Source organism: Dendrobium catenatum, unplaced genomic scaffold (genome assembly GCF_001605985.2).
Source record: "Dendrobium catenatum unplaced genomic scaffold, ASM160598v2 fragScaff_scaffold_1211, whole genome shotgun sequence".
NCBI lineage: Eukaryota > Viridiplantae > Streptophyta > Magnoliopsida > Asparagales > Orchidaceae > Dendrobium > Dendrobium catenatum.
The window spans coordinates 718,869-736,603 of NW_021319673.1; the positions used below are offsets into that span (position 1 = coordinate 718,869).

At 38.9% G+C, this 17,735-nt stretch overlaps 1 protein-coding gene across 5 annotated transcripts in view; it reads left to right on the forward strand.

Annotated features, from left to right (window-relative positions):
• Nucleotides 1–17,735, forward strand: part of LOC110103843 (probable D-2-hydroxyglutarate dehydrogenase, mitochondrial) — a 105,827-nt gene that overhangs the window by 60,170 nt on the left and 27,922 nt on the right. For all 5 annotated transcript variants that reach the window (XR_003702234.1, XR_003702233.1, XM_028699061.1 and 2 more), the window contains exon 8: nucleotides 9,536–9,616. Coding sequence is in view for 3 of the 5 variants with exons in the window: in XM_028699061.1 (XP_028554894.1) it covers nucleotides 9,536–9,616 (81 nt within the window). In the remaining 2 variants the exon portion in view is untranslated. The remainder of the gene's footprint in view (nucleotides 1–9,535; nucleotides 9,617–17,735) is intronic.

A 17,735-nucleotide genomic window follows, 5' to 3' on the forward strand; every position in this document is an offset into this window, starting at 1 on the left:
GCACTTCTAATCCCGCGATACCACTGCGCATTTGGCGTCATTCCGCAATTTCTGCTCAAAACCAGCGACTCGCCTCGATCGAACGACCCCAGACGTCGTTAAATACCGACCCAGAACCCCTACTTCTCTCGTTGCTCACGATCTCCTCTCGCACGAGCTCTTCCTCCCCTCTATCCGACCTCAGCCCTGATCCACGCTCAATTCCATCCCGTCCAACCTCCCTGCCGACGCCTCTCCACGTTCGACTCCACACACGCGAAAGCTCTCTGTTTCTCCTCCCGCTTCCACGAGCCCCCCGATCTCCCTCCTCCGATCCCAAGCTCCCCTTCCGTCCAGAGAGAGAGAGAGAGAGAGAGAGAGAGAGAGAGAGAACGGAACACTTACCTGTAGCCGGATTTCCCTCTTGCCCGACCTCCTCCGACCGAACCCGAGCCCCTCCAGCTCTCTTTGTCGCTGCTTCGGCTCAGCTCCCCGACCGACCCCCCCTTTTCTGTCGGATTGGGAGTTACGACATTTTGAATCGGAAGCAACACAGGGAGCTCGCGTATAGTGAAGGTAACGTTCTCCCTTTCGAGCTCTGTTTCGGCCAAATCTCGTGAAAATGCCATACAGAGAATGAAAAGGGGGGAGATGTCTTTAATGATTTGAATATAAGCATTATTGACTCCTTTCTTTTCAAGAACTCTCCATAGCAGAATACACGAATGAACAAAATTTTGTTTGACCTTCAATTTACACAAGGTGCATAGGCCTAATAGAAGAAACATTTACATTTTAATAAATATGAATATATGAATTTATAGGAAAAATATTGTGGGACCGAATGCCCGCATCATATTTACAGTAAGCAAAATTTGTTAAGTATAGAGAACAAATATGCCATACAAGTAAGATAGATTTAAATAAATTGGAAGATTAAAATTGCCAAAATATATTAAAACCATGAAAAAAAAGATTGAAACAAAATTATTATGAACAGAAGTAGAAAAATTGATAGGGATGTTTGAACCTGACAACTTGATTAGATGTAAGGTAGGAGTGCAAAAATGCTAAAAATGTTTAGGTGAAGATCTGTGAGGGATTTAGAGCTGATTTGAGGATTTGGGTCTATGTATTGTTGATCGAAGATGTCTAGTCAAGGAAATCATTGGTATAAACATTGCACACCTAGCAACAAATTCTGAGAAGACGAATCTTTATCAGGATGCGGATAGGAAAAAGGAGAGAATAAAGAAATCCAACACACCTCCAAGCAGTTTTTGAGAGAAAAAGAGAAATAACGGAGGAAACACTATTGATTTGATAGAAGATGAAAGAAAATTGCAAGATAAAGTTAGACCTTCAATTAGAGAGGAAGATCATGCTCTCCAACATCTAGCCGGAGAAACAAGACATCTAGCCGGAGACTAGAACCCAAACAAACCTAGGAAACACACCAAATTCTCCAAAACATACAATATAACCAAACCCTAGAAAAAAATACTACATAAAGAAAAAGCACACAAACGAATCCCTAAGCAACCCTTAAAATTTTGAATTTTCCCTCTCCAAAACTTCTTAATTAAAGCCATAATTCTTCAATTAAGAAGACTCGGCCCCACAAGCCGTCTACCCCCTCCATCAGGTGGGTCTATTTCGCATGGAATAGACAAGAACCGGTTTAGGTTGGACTGGTTCATCCGACTCAAGGGTTGGTCTAACAATACCCTCCTCCCAAAGACTCACCTCATCCTCAAGATGAAATGATGGGAATTGGGTCTTTATTCTCTCGTATGGTTCCCAAGTGGCATCATAATCTGGTAGGTTCTTCCATGTAATCAGTACTTCCTTGACCCTCCCTTCTCCTTGTCGCACCCCCTTAAGCTCCAAGGGCTCCAACATCACCTCCAAATCCTCAGTCAGTGTCGTCGATAATGTCGCAGTAGCTGTATGCTCCCCTATAGCCCTACTCAACTAGGATACATGAAACATTGGATGTATGCTAGCGGTTGGGGGAAACCTCGGGCGATAAATCGTCGTTCCAATCTTTTCCACTATCTCGTACAGGCCAAAATATCTATGAGCCAATTTCTCATTTCTCTTGTTAGTGACTGTCCTCTGTCAGGCTACAGTTTTAAAAACACCTTGTCCCCACTTAGAATTGAATGTCCTTCTCGTGTCTATCAGCTTATTTCTTCATGATTTGTTCTGCCTTCAACAGGTGTTTCTTCAATTCCTCTAACACGCTATCCTTTTTCTCCAAGTATTGCTCTACTAAGGAGACTGGCATGCTTCCCTGTCCAAAATGCACCAAGTGTGGGGGTCTCTTCCATATAACACTTTCTGAGAAGCTGTGGTATGATTTGTTATACGAATATTCTGCCCATGGTAACCACTTGACCCACATCCATAGTGTTTTTTAAGCAAAACATTGTAAGTCTCCAAGATTATATTGACTACCTATAAAACCCAGAAAAAAATGTCGATCATAAGCGTTGCATGCATTTCGATGCATTGAGATGAAATTTATAAAGTCGTCGGATTTTGACGAAAATAATTTTATAAAATAGTACATTAAATTTCGATCGAAACGATATAAAGGACTTATAGTGAATTTCACACATATTTGGAATTAAAAATCGCTGAAGTTATAAATGAAATGACAAATTACTTAAGAACCCTCAAGGATCTTAAAGAAAAGTTAAAGCATGGAAGGGGAAATGGTATTTGGACTTCTCCATACCCGTTCCAAACTCTTATGGGACGAAAATCTATTCGGTCTCTTTCATTCTCACGCACGTTTCGTCAGCCAAATGTAAGAGGCAGGTGATGAAATTTTCTAGGGTTTTCCAAACTTGATGGTTTTAAAAAGAAAAATTTTAGGAAAGATTTAGGAATGATTTTAAGCCATGAAAGTAAAGTTTTCCCGAAAAAATTTTTAGATTTCAAAATTATGGTTTTTCTTATTTTCAACTTCTTTGAAAATCTCTTAACAAAAGTTGTTTATAATAATCTTAGGAAGGTTTTAATGATGGAAATTAAGGTTTTCTTGCAAAAAAATTTATTTTTCATAATTTTTAAATTAAAATAATTCGAAAATAAGTTAATTTAAATATTAATTAGGTTTATAGGAAAGTTTGGCATGGTTGTTTGATGAAATTAAGGAATTTATGATTTTCAAAAATTAGGGTTAATAACAAATTAGAAAATTTAAAATAGTGATCATGAAATGTTAAGGTGATTACTAGGGAAATTAAAATCCTTTATTGGAAATGAATTAAGTTTATGTTGAGTTTTCATAGATTTTGGAAGTGTAAGAAGAAAAACATCAAGGAGATAAACTAATATCCTCGCATGTCCGGTATTTTCTTAATGTAGGTACTTGTATTTAAATTAAATTTATGTTCCTAAATTTTTATTAATATGAAATAATGTATATGTTTAATTATTGAATTTTCCTACTCATTCAACCATCACATGTTAGAATTATATTCATGTTATTGTTCAAGAAATATTAAATTTGTATTTATGTCTATTGTTACAGTAATGTTAAATCTGTACCTATGTGATTGTTAATGTAGGGTTAAGTAAAGTGGCATGTCTTTTAAATAAAGTTTGTGTACAAGAGAATGAGTGATGTAGACAAAGGGGGGGTCAACACAAGCCCAAAATAATTCAGATTTTGGCTTCCCTTGAGTCTACTAGCTCAATCCAATTGAGCTAGAATTTTAGCTCATTTATGAGCTAGGCTTTAGTTCATTTGTTGAACTAGGGGTTAGCTCATTATTAGCTAGGATTTTTAGCTTATAGTTATCTTTTAATTAATGTAATTTTATGCTTTTTATGTTTGTTTTAATATTTGTCTCTTGGAATTCCAAACCGGCCTTTGGAATTCCAATGTTTCTTTTTCCCATGGTGGCTCCTTGAATTCCACCATGGCCTTTTAGTATTTTGTGTGCCTCTTGGGATCTCACGTCTGGGCTCCTTCTCCCGTGGCCGTGGCTCTTTGGTCCGTGCGGTTCCTCGTTTCCCATGGCTGTGGCTCTCGGTCCGTGCGCGGTTCCCTTCGTCTCCCGTGGCTGTCTCCTTGGTTCCTGGTTTGGGTGTAAACCGAGAGCTTGGGGGGAGATTTCTATGCTTTGAATTATGTGTTAATTAAATGTTTGTCCTTTTGTATTCCCCTTTCATACCTATAAATACGAGGGGTTATGTATTGTTTAAAATAGTTGAATGATATTTGATTTTTGGAAAAAATTTGTTAACCTGCGGGTTGCTTGTAAATCCTGCGGGCTCTTTCCACCCTTCTTTTTCATCCCCTCCTGAAATCCTACGGGCTCTTTCCACCCTTTCTTCTTGGGCTTCTAATCTCTTTCGTCTCTCCGCAAGTGCCACTCTACCTATATCTTTCTTCTCCAAGTGCAGCAACTTTAGGGTGTCGTCGTTTTATTTCGAGTCGAGTTTGTGTTTTTAATTTTTTTTATGTCTTTAATTTGAAATGTAAGAGTTTGTTCGTCTCTTTTCTCATCTTTAGTTCTTTTCGTTAGTAGAAGTCCGTCGTGTCTTTTGTGATCGAAGAATATAGGCTCCCCTATATTTTTTGCTCGCATCAATGAGCATAAAACAAATTTAGACAAGCATATTTTAATTCATGGATGATTTAATTTCTATGATAAAGCATTATGATTTATGTGCATGATGATCTGGAGTACCAAATAGTAAATGGCTCTTCTGAGCAAAATTATAAAGGGCTCTTCGTAGTGATCGGTAAAGGACTCTTCGGAGTAAATGAAATGAATATTTAACCAAATTTGATTGTGTATATGATTAATCTATGATTAAGCATTCTATGCTTCTATGCATATAAGAATATAAATGAAAAGTTATGAAAAATGAGAAAGTTATGAAAAGTTTAAAGAAAATCAAGCATGTAGAATGTTAAAACAAAATATGCATACCCAAATGTCAAAGTGTTATTTTTATTTTATTTGTAATTCTTCTGAAATATAATTTCAGCGCTAACAAATGAAAGTTGCATGCATAATGTCTTCTTTTTCTTATTTTATGAATTTATGATAAATATTTGTTACCTACTGAGCGTTAGAGCACCTGTATTTGTGAGAATGATTTTAAGGAAAACCTGTTTAGGACTAATGATAGTAGACCTGTTGCATACCAGCATAGAGTAGTGCAAGGAAATAAGTTTTTATGGTTATGTTATGTAATGTGTTAAATGATGTGTCAGGGACAACTGTAATGTTTTCATTTTATGTTTTGAGAGATTTTATATTTTGATGTATTAGAGATATTTGAATTAGAAGTTTATTGGCTCTTTCCTATATTGTTATTGGATGATTAGTTGTTTATGTTATTTATGAAATGAATGAATTAAGTTTTTGTAATTATGTTACGATCGTGAGTTCCCACCCCGGTAATTTGTGCTAACCGGGTTGGGTCGTGACAAGAGTAGTATCAGAGACAAAAGATAAAATATTGATCAATATGAAAGAGCCTATAGGATAAATGTATAGATCATAAAATGTATAGGAAGTATGTTATGTGAAATTTTGAATCTTGACTTATGATATTGTCTTTCATCTCATGGATATGTATCCTTAGAAGAATGTCACTTATGACAATGGAAGTGAAGAAGTGATGGAGCTACCAGCTGTAAACCCTGAGGCTGCTGCCACTAATGGAAATATAGGTGAAGCAGAGAGGGTGCTACATACAGTAGCAGATCCTCAAGGAGGTAGCAACAATGCCACAATGGAGTCATTTACTCAGATTATGGTAGCAATGACTCAAATGATTAAAAAGCTCCTAAAGTCATGCTAGTGGTAGTGGGAGTGCTTCTATGGACAAATATCTGAAGCTATTCCTGGACATGAGGCCTCCTTTTTTTCAGGTGGTGGATCGATAGAGCCAAAAAACTAGTTGATGAGAATTGGGAAGATTATCGAATGTATGTCTTGTCCTGAAGATAAGAGGGTGACACTAGCTGCCTATGTCTTTGAAGGAGAGGCAAAAAGATGGTGGCAAAGTCAGTTGCAGGAGATTTTTGGAGGACGATCTAGAGGTCAAGTCTCCTAGGGAGAATTTGTGAAGGTGTTCAGAGATTGGTTTGTACTAATGTCAGCTAGGAGACAAATGTAAGACACGTTCAACAGATTGGTTTAGGGGGATCATTCTATTTCACAGTATCAGGCATAATTTACTATGTTGTCTAGATATGCCCCACACCTGATACCAAATGCTGAAGAGAACTGTCACCGCCTTCTGTCTGGACTGAAGGATATTATAAGACAACCTCTAATTCTTTTTGGGATTGAAGACTGTTCTACTTTAGTAGAAATGGCCAGAAGGATTGGAATGGACCTACAGGCTACTTAGAGGAGGAGGGACTTCCAGAAAAAAAAAAAAGAATGAGGGCAGACCAAAACCTACTCAGTCTACTCAATTTAGAGTGTCTACTTAGAAGAAACACAGACCCAACAATTCTAAGAGTAATGTTTCTCCTGCTATCTTATGCAATAAGTGTGGAAGGACGTGTAATTATTTTGAGATTCATGCTCCTTTTTCAAATTCAACCTTAAACTTGTCGTATATACATGCTCTTGAGGAGTTACCCTACTTTTAAGATTGGATCGTATGTAATATATTTCACTTATGATTCTTCACATCACAAAGATTAGGACTTGAGCCCCATGAATTCAATCCTTTGCAGGTAAGTAGGTAGAGTCAATAATATTCATAAAAAAAATCCACCAAGCAAGTAACTCCTATGATTTGCTTAACAATCATGCATCATGATCAAAGGGATCCATCTTCAAATTAAGGTTTTCAAATCTGATACCAATGCTGCTACAAGTCTAACAAGTCTAACCCCTAAGATGGTCATAGTCATTAACATCATAATCAGAGGGGTCCATTTTTTAAATCAAGCTCTCAAAATTATAAAGATAGGTGTTCACAAACATCCATACCTCGTTGATGCCCGCTTTCATAGAAAATTTCAACCTTTGGGGCGAGGGTGGCAAAGACATTTTAAAAGATGGCCCTAAATCCAAAAGTAAATGACTTTGGACTTAAATCTCGGTAAACAAAAAAAAATTAAAAACAAAGTATAAAAGTAATTAAATGAAATCTACCGCTCTAAGCTAAAGAAAAAAATCATTCATTCTCAGTAAATCACGATAAAAATACAACCCCCTCCCCCCTCCCCTTTCAAAAAAAAGTATAAAGTAATTAAATGAAATCTACTGCTCTAAGCTAAAGAAAAAATCATTCATTCTCCGCAATATTTTATTAAAGGTGACAAATTTGAGATAACCTCAACTCAAAAGAGCAAATGCTATATCAAGTGTATCGCTATGAGGACTCTCAAAAGATCTCATGTCAATAAGGATGTGACATGTGTCTATTAACTGGGTAATTTTTACTAACAAATGTTAGCACTAATAATAATTATGTCCATGCTCCTTGCTGAGTGGTTCATTATGAAATAGCACTATTAAATTACAATCAAGGCCAGTGCCTAGATATTCCCAAGTGGCTCAACTCCTTTGAGTTATGAATCATATGGTGCACTTAATAGAACATAAACATTTTGTTAGTTATAGTCTTCTTAGAATTGTCCCTTTAAATAAACATCTACTCTAGGTTTACAAGATGGCCTTGGACGTCACTATACATGGCTGTCGACAAGAATCATTCAGTTAATTTTAGGTCCACTATTTTTGCATACCAAGTAGACCAAGGTCCATAACAAATTAGGACAACGAAACATTGGGATCATTATCAAGTTTGCCATCATTCCTGCATGATCCTCTCTAAGCTAAAGAAAAAAATATTTTTTTATTAAATCTTAAGACAAAATAGGTGCTATTATGTATTAATCATTAGGTGGATATGATTAGTCTTAATTAAATGTTATCACTTATTAGTGGGAGAGATAATTAATCATGGGGCTTGTGCCTATGGGAAACCTGAAACCATATCGTAAAATCCTTGCCAATGTTTAAAATTGCGTATACGAGTATTGAGGCGTTTTTCATTCGTGAGGCGAGGCGTAAGCCTCAAAATCAAAAGATCGCGTAAACATAAAATGATAAATTTTTATATACTAATGAGGTAATAATATAAAACATAAAAAATATAAGATATGAAGTGAAATCAAAATATCCCAATAATAAAACAACATGAAATATAGTTCAACTCAAAATTCTATCTTTCCCAAATCCTAATATTCTTTTCATTAACCTATAATTCGAATTTCCAAAAATAAATAGCAATGACATATCACATAAGAACTCATAAGTTATCAGCACTGTCATCACTAAGGGGTTCTTCATTTGAATCATCATTATGATGAACTGCTCTCTCCCCTTCGTCCTCTTCTATAGAGTCCAATGTCGGGCATTTACTTCAAGATTTATGTAAGTTTTAATATATATAGCGTGAGGCGTAAGCCTCATGCCAGCGAGGCGTGGCGGGCCTCAAGGCGGGCCTCAACCAAGTTGAGGCGCAAGCCTCATAAAAAAAACTCTAGGCGTAAGCATCGAGGCGTTTTTTACTGGAATTGCGCAAAGGCGAGCCTCATATTGCGCAATTTTAAACCATGATCCTTACAAAATGAGGGTGAAATCTTTAGGTGGTGTCATATCCGCAATCTAATCTGCCTTTTAAAAGTTTAATATGGAACTAAAATTCTCAAAGGAGTGGTGTTCGAATTTTCAGAGCCCATAATGTAGAGAGAGAGAGAGAGAGAGAGAGAGAGAGAGAACAAAAAAATTATAAAATAACAATCCAACATTCTAATGTGTTGAACATGCGCTCTAAAGTGACGATGCACTAGTTTAGAGTTATGACATTGCACGGTTGTTTTTGGAAGATACTCATTTGCATAACAGATTCATTGTCTTGGTTTACACAATCTTTCTAAATCCTTCCCTTAAATGAAGCAAACGTAACTATAAAAATTATTCTAGAGACCTCACTTTTTAAGCATATATATTAAAAATGTGATTCCTATATTCCACCATTGTTAGTTAAGCAATCCAAAAGTAAATTGTTCTTGCCATCTGAGGTGAAGTTGATTAAAGTTATTATAGCTTGGTAGCCTTCTAAATATTCTCAACAATTTAATGTGCAGATTCTTCATGTTTACTATTCTCTTAACTGAATCCCTGGTTGAAAAATGTGGAGAGGCTACCTTACTTGCCCACATACAATACTAAAACCAAAAATGATATAAATCCAGTTTCTGACTGATTATTTTCTCAGATAATGAATGAATGACCATGAAGGAATTGTAAAGATGGCCTCACTTATTTGTGATGCCTCTGGTTATGATGAAGATGATATTGTTACTAAAGTTATGATGATGATAATAATCTGGATCATATGATAGCTTGATTTCATTTCTAGTTAATGTTATCTTGATCAATGCTTTTACCTTTAGCTGACTTTATAAAATTACTAAAGCTTTAATGTTCTGCTGATCCCATGGCTAATTTTGCTATAATTGGGCTTTTGCATTGACTTGTATTGCTTTCAGAAACTACTTGCGGAAGCGAAACAGGACCTAGGTGAGGCCATTTCTGCATTTGAATTCATGGATTGCAATTCTGTTGAAATGGTAAGCTTTAGCATGTTTTCGATGTTTCATCTTGTGAATTTTGTATTTTGTTTAAAGGAAATGTTGGCAATCTATGTCTTTTTTTATCTGTATTCAGGATTTATGTGAAATGATTTTAAACTTAGTTTTGGTTTCAATATCGGTTCCATCCTGAAAGTCTTGGTTTCAATTGTTTAGATAGTATCTAACAGTTTGTTAATTTTAATTTCAATGAAGATCTTATCCCAGTATTTCATTTAAGAATAAATATTGTGTTTAGCTTCATTCATTTTTGTTTTATAAATATTAGATATAAAAATTTCAAAATATTTTATGTTTACTATATTTAAAGTTATTATATATATATATATATATATATATTGAATTTATGGTTGAGTTGTTAAGTTTAACTCATTTTGGCCAAATTTTAGTTGTTTTATGTTTTGACCTAGTTTTGCCGAGCTCATTTTGTTTCACTAAAGCTATAACATTAGCTGCATATGATTTAAAACGAAAATTTGGCAATCTTAGATGGGTCTCAATTTAGATGATTCAAAACCAACAAAACACTTTATTCTCAACATAAATTGATCAGTGATTACAAGAGAATCAAATTTATAAGTCATAAAATAGAGTCATGGGGTGCATAATAAAATAATTGTATTTGAAAATTTTGTCAGTATTACTTAATCAATTTCATTTTATAATGGGAAAGATTTTTATGGAGGTATTTTTTGTGCGAAGACTACTATGAGAAGAGTGAAACGATAAGTATCTTTATGTGATTTTTATTGACTTCATAAAGGCATATAGTCGAGTACTATGAGAGTTAATTTGGTGATAATTAATGAGAATAGACATGCCAAAGATTTATTCAAGTTATTAAATATGTTATTGATAAAGAAGTGACTAATACTAGAAATAGTTGTGATTTGAGTAAAGAGTTTTGAATTAGAGTTCTATTGCATCTAGGGTAAGCATTAAATCCTTATATTTTTGGGTTGATTATGATTGTATTTTTAAAAGAATAACAATGTAAGATATTTTAGTGTATGATATTGTTGATGAATTATCTTTGACGGAATCTCTTAAAGTGAAAAATTTAAATGGGAATGAAAAATTTGAAAGATAGGGATCTTAGTACTAAATACTTTTGGCTCTCAAATTGTGTGATGGAAATTTAATGACTTAAATATGATAATCATGCATTAAAGGTCAAATAATGTTTTTTAAGCGTAAGCATCTTTTGTTTATTATGTAGAAGAATGAGGATTAACTATAGCATTAGTGTTAAAGTTAATGCTAGTTGACTAAGATTAAGAAGCTTAAGAATTATTTACTAAAGATGATTTGCATATTTATAATAAAGAATAAAAATACACAAACAAAATGAATTGGTATAATTCAAGAGTGTAATATGAAGGGAAGGGGGTAAAATGATGTTAACATAGTTTGAAGTTGTGTAACTTGTCCAAATTTTAGTTTACACCCAATGTAGCCTTTAACAAGAATGAATGTATGAATGGACATTGATACGTCATGCAAAAATTATCTTGATCGGGCACGAATCTCGAGGCAAAAATCAAGTTGGAAACTTCAAAAATTAAATCCGGGAGCAGCAAACCTACAGTCAAACTGAGCGTCTTGAAAATACGAACCCAACGACACCAAATTTGACTCGATCCGAGCCCAAATGAGTCCAAATCAAGGACCCAAAGCAATGTTGGAAGGTTCAAACCACAATTTGAGTTATCAAACGGACTCCGATTTTGGCGAGCTTATAGTTGAATCGAACGGTTCGACGAGCAAATCCAACGAGCCCAAGATCGCTGGATTCTGACATCACTAAGGCCTTCAAATGGCTGACGAACGTTGTATGATCAAAGGATTCAATATCAGTCGTCCATTCAACCACTCCATCTTCGCCCCTGATCTCACGCCTATTTACAAGCCATGCCACTCCAGAAAAACTATAAATAGAGCTCTCATTCTTCACAAGAGAGGGGAAGTGAAGAGAGAGAAGAAGAAGGAAAGAAGAAGAAGAAGGGGAAAGGGAGAATCCTCTCCTCCTCGACCACCGTCGGAGTTCGTCCTGCCGCCCGAACACGCCGGGATTCTGTGTGATATTCGGGAGAACGTAGGAATTCTGCCCAACTTCCACGTGATGCTGAAATTCTTCCCAATTTGCGACAGAGTTCCCTCTTGACACCGAAACTTCGCCCAAGTGAAACCGGAGTTCTCCTCTGCCACCAACAGACGTCGGACTTCTACTCGACGTCAAACCTTCACTCTTCGCCAAGTTTCTACCCGACACCGGACTTCTACCGGTTATCGGACTTCGCTGGACGTCTACGCGAAGATGAATTTCTTTCCAATGGTTGGACTTTGACCTAACGCTGTCCTTCTAATCTTCGTCGTCGGACTACAGTTCTTTTGACCTCCATCGCTCGTCGACTACGGTCCTCCTGACTTATGTCGCCTGCCGACTACAGTATTTTCGACCTCTGTCCCCCGCCGACTACGGTCCTCCTGACTTACGTCGCCCACCGACTACAGCCCTTCCGACCTCCGTCGCCAACCGACTACGGTCCTTCTGACTTACGTTGCCCACCGACTACAGTCTTTCCGACCTCCGTCGCCTGTTGACTACTGTTGATGCAGGACTACTTAGATGCAATGTTATGAATTTCACTTAGGCTTTGAACAACTCGTTGATTAGAATAAGTTCGGATTAAAATTACTAGCAATTATCCACGGCGAGTCAAACAATGAGGGAGTTAATCTTGTATAGGCTAGATTACATGCGTTAAGTTTGAACATTCAAGATAATCAAGAAAATAAAGCAATGCAAAAATAGTAGTTTCAAGTTAATCCCTAGTCTAACAATGAGACGTAGGATGCATAGAAGATTACACTCAATTCCTACAAATGATTAGGTTTGGCAAGAGCAAGTGAAAGAGCTTTCGTGATTACAACCAACCAATTGAGAATTTAGATTTAGAAGAAATTAAATGCAAGTGAAAGAAGGAAAAAAAACCTTTGCTCAAGGAGACGTGGAGATCCGTTACTTGATGCCTTCAACGTCCTCATCCATGGCTTCCTTTGATGTAAATAAGATGTGTCTCTTGAATAGTTACAAAGAGAAAGAAGTTTCTCTTGATAGGAGAGAGAATGCAAGCTCCAAACCTCTTTTCTTAAAATCTGAGAACAATTTCAGATTTTTCCTCCAGAAATCTGAGAAAATTCTCATATTTTTGATGCAAGAGCAGGTGCTTGGAAGAGGAGAACTCAAGGCATCCAAGATCTTGGTCTAAGGAGGGGAGAAGATCTGTTTGGTGAGAGAGGAAGGATCGGCCAGAAAAAAAAAAAAGAACAGGAAAAAAAAAAAAAAAAGAGGGGCGGTGGCTGCTTAAACGGTGGGGAGAGATATAGGATTTCCTAATTTAATTCCCTTAGATTAGGGAGATCAATTAGGGGGATTAAAGGCAAGAAGGGATCTCAGCCGTGAGGGATTGGGGAGGATTTAAATTATTTCCTAAAGCTAGATTTGCTTTAGGTAATAATTTGAAATTGAATTTAATGAGAGCAAGGGGGTGGGCCGGCGGCATGCTTGGGCATGGAGAGGGGAATTTAAGATGATTAGCAAGCTTCCTAATTTAAATGATTAAGATTGAAAAGTTTGAATCAATCCTCTTAATGATAATTTAAATTAGGGATTCAATAATGAACTTTTCCTAAAATAGAATTAGTATATTAAGAAATATTTTGAATTCAAATTCAAATATATTTCATAACATATCAAATCCACAATAGGAAACAAATCAAAGAGGGAAAGAGGGGAGGTGGTCGGCGGTAAGGGGTTATGGCCGGCGGCCAAGTGTTATGACCGACGGCAAGGAGGGATTTTGGGCACGGTGAGGTCGGGTGAGGTGAAAATCTGGCGGCCAAAACGGAGATGGGGAGAAGGAAGAAGATGAAGATAACGACGAGGAGCAAAAAGAAAGAACAAACAAAAAAACAAGAGACAAAATATTAAAGATACCACCGCGAGCCCGGACACATCCTGCGGCTGACGGGTACTACGTTGCCCTTCTCCAAGGGACTTCACGCCACGAGCCCGGACCCATCCTGCGGCTGGTGGCAACTCCAACTCCCTCCCATAGGGATTTCACTAACGTTCTTATGAGAGAGATGGTCCTTAACAGGGAAGGACAAGACTATGGAGGACTTAACGGAGGAATCATGAACATGATCAGATGATGGGTCCTGACTCACAACAATAATGGGATAGCCCAAGAAGTCACCAGCAGGTATGGGACTCAAAAGATGGGGTATAGTGTCTAGAATAGAAGTGAGCATAGCAGATAGAGAGGTGACATGAAAGTGAAGGCTAATATTCTCTCCGTCGCCAGCCGACTACAGTCCTCCTGACTTACGTCTTCCACCGACTATAAGCCCTCTGACCTCCATCGCCCGCCGGTCCTCCCGACCAAACGAACATGTCAATAGTGATTATTTGTATTCATATCATGTAATGTACTCTATAAAATGTACATCAAGCTAAGGCCTTCTCCCAAGGAAGGCCCTCATTTGTAATCGACTGCAATACTAGTGGATTCATTCGAACTCGGCTAGTCGCCGTGGTTTTTGAGTTTTTCCCCCTTTTCAGGGGTTTTTCACGTAAAAATCTTGGTGCTCATAAATGCTAGATCCTCTCTCTTATCTGATTGCGTGCTGGATTTTCGTACAACGCTAAGACGATAAACTTTATATTTCTCTACCGCCGCGAATACTCCTGGATACAACACTTTGGCGCCGTCTGTGGGAACGTGGTTCCTGACTGGGGGGGCAACTTTTGCTCCAATCTCAAAAGATTGCTCTTATCAACTTCCTGACATCAGTCATTGTCGCACTAGATGCGGACTGGGGGGCAACTTCGACCCCAATTCTGGTCAAAAAGATCCTCCGATGCTTTTTATATCAAGGTGATATGTCAGGAAAATCTCAACAAATGTAAGGATACTTCTGATCAATAATAAGCATCATATAGTCCCCTGTTGGGCTTCTACTCCTGGACAAAGTCTTAATCTCAATATCAAAAAGGCAGTAACGGTTTAAAGATAGACCATTCTTCACCTTTGATTTCGGGATATACGCGGCATTCGCCCCCTCCCAATCAAAGCAAAATCAATCCCAGGGGGATTCGATTTGACCTCTTCCACACAGGTTAACGTCGTCTAGCAAAGGCTCCGATATACAACCTCGGAAAGGTCTCACATTCTTGGTGGATTCTCTCGACCTCTTCCGCACAGGTTAACATCGTCGAGCAAAGGCTCCGACATACAACCTCGGAAAGGTCTCACATCCTTGATGGATTCTCTCGACCTCTTCCACACAGGTTAATTTCGTCGAGCAAAGGCTCCGGCATACAACCTCGGAAAGGTCTCACATCCTTGGTGGATTCTCTCGACCTCTCCCACACAAGTTAATGTCGTCGAGCAGGGCTCCGACATACAATCTCGGATAGGTCTCACATCCTTGGTGGATTCTCTCGACCTCTTCCGCACAGGTTAACGTCGTCGAGCAAAGGCTCCGACATACAACCTCGGATAGGTCTCACATCCTTGGTGGATTATATCGACCTCTTCCACACAGGTTAACGTCGTCGAGTAAAGTCTCTGACATACAACCTCGGATAGGTCTCACATCCTTGGTGGATTCTCTCGACCTCTTTCACACAGGTTATCGTCGTCGAGCGAAGGCTCCGACATACAACCTCGGATAGGTCTCACATCCTTGGTGGATTCTCTCGACCTCTTCTATATATGTTAACGTCGTCGAGCAGGGCTCCGGCAAACAACCTCGGATAGGTCTCACATCCTTGGTGGATTCTCTCGACCTCTTCCACACAGGTTAACGTCGTCGAACAAATGTTCCGACATACAACCTCGGATAGGTCCTATAGGTCCTACATCCTTGAAGGATTCTCTCGACCTCTTCCATATAGGTTAACGTCGTCGAGCAAAGGCTCTGACATACAACCTCGGATATGTCTTATATCTTTGGTGGATTCTATCGTTCTTTTCCATACAGGTTAACGTCGTCGAGCAAAGGCTCTAACATACAACTTCGGATAGATCATACATCCTTGGTTAACGTTGCCAGAATACCGTCAATGGACTTTTATCGGACTTTTGCCCATCGACGGACTTTCATCGGTCTTCTGCCCGAGGCTGTACTTCTACCCGACGATGGACTTCTTCATGCCGTCGGACTAATACTTATTGTCGGACTTCTGTCCGTCGATGAACTTTTAACAGTCTTCTGCCCGAGGCCACACTTCTACCCGACGACGAACTTACAGTCAAACTGAGCGTCTCAGAAATACAAACCCAACGACACCAAATTCAACCCAATCCGAGCCCAAATGGGTCCAAATTCAATTTCCTCTGAGGTATAACATCTCTACTTCATATTCAATATCACTGGAGTTACATTGCAAAAATTGTATGAAAAAGTACATTTTTGTATGGATCTGAAAGCAAAAGTACTTTGACATGAGCTGTACAAGCTACAATCATCAAACAACAAGCAACTTCAAGACAGTCACATATCCTTAGTGGATCTGAAAGGCTTCTTCTCTACTGCACACAAGCATCTCCTACTTCTTGTTCAAAGAAAAATTACAATTTGGTCTTCATTAGGCCTCAACGCAGTTGATACTATACATATGTCGGCATAACACACTGCTCCGCCCCCTTGAATAAGGGATATCTGATGTCGGCAAACTTCCGTATGGATGTTTATTATCTTTGCAAAATGCAACTAGACCACCGTTATCATCAGCTCTTTGCCTAATGTTCGTCGTCGGTCCTTTACTTCGTATAAGTCATCATCGTCTTCTCACTCGACTGCTACTTGCAACGCACCCTCGAACTCTCTCCTTTGACTCTACACTCGGTCGTTGACTACTAATGGGCTTCAACTCGATCGTCCATCGCTAGCGAACTTCAGCTCAAATGGCATAGAAATATCCCCTAACTCCTGCACGAGAGGAGGGAGAAAAAGAGAATGTGCAATTTTTCTAAAGGCTTAAGGGGCCTATTTATACTTTTTTGGAGAGAAGGGGGGAAGTTTATAGAGTTCTCCAGAAATTTTGAATTTTGTGAATTTTTTTGAATTTTTCAAAAAAAATTCGGAATTTTCGGGAATTTTTTGGGATTTTTTCGGATTTTAAAAAAAATCTATGTGGGGCCCATAAAAAAAAATTTTAATTCAGGGGCGCCAAGTCAAGCAGGAGAAATTTCCCAGTCAAAAATAGTGGAGGCCTCAACTGTCAGAAAGCCAGTGGGGCGGAAGAAATCCCTTAACTCCTACACGAGAAGAGGGGCGCCAAGTCGAACAGGGGAAATTTCCCACTTGCAAATAGCGGAAGGCTCAACCGTTAGAAAGCCGGGGGAAAGAAGAAGAAAAATCTCCTAACTTCTGCACAAGAGGAGGGGCGCTAATTCAAGCAGGGGAAATTTCCCACTCAAAATTAGCGGAAGCCTCAACTGTTAGAGAGCTAGAGGGAGAAAAGGAGAAGGTGTAATTTTTCTAAGGCCTAAGGGGCCTATTAATAGGTTTTTGAGGAAGAAGGGGAAAGTTACTAACATTTTCGGATTTCATTATTTTTCAAAGAATTTCTCAAATTTTTTGGGAATTGTTTGGACCCAAAAAATAGCAAAAAACACCTATTTTCGGCTCGGGGGGCCCACCTAAGGCGGTGTAGCAAACCGGCGACACGAAATGACTCGACCAGCGCATCAATCCTCAAACACGACCCGTGGATTGCGGGTGGCCGCATGTGGTCAGCAGGCGGCCACTGCTGGCGGCGGCAGCAGTGCGACATTGCCGTGTGGGCGCATCGCAGCGATCGTGCGAGTGCGGTCTGGCTCACGCGCGGGTGCGGTCCAGTCTAGGCGAGGGAAGCTCGGGTGCGGTCCAGCCCAGGCCCAAGCGGCCAGGAGCATGTCTGGTCAAGCCCAGGCGCGGGCGGCCAAGAGCGGGCGCGGGGACGCGGCCGCGGTTCCATACTATCGACGGCGGCCGACCGGCCGGCCGGTCCGGCCGGTTTGGGAGCTCAGTCCATTTTGAGCCC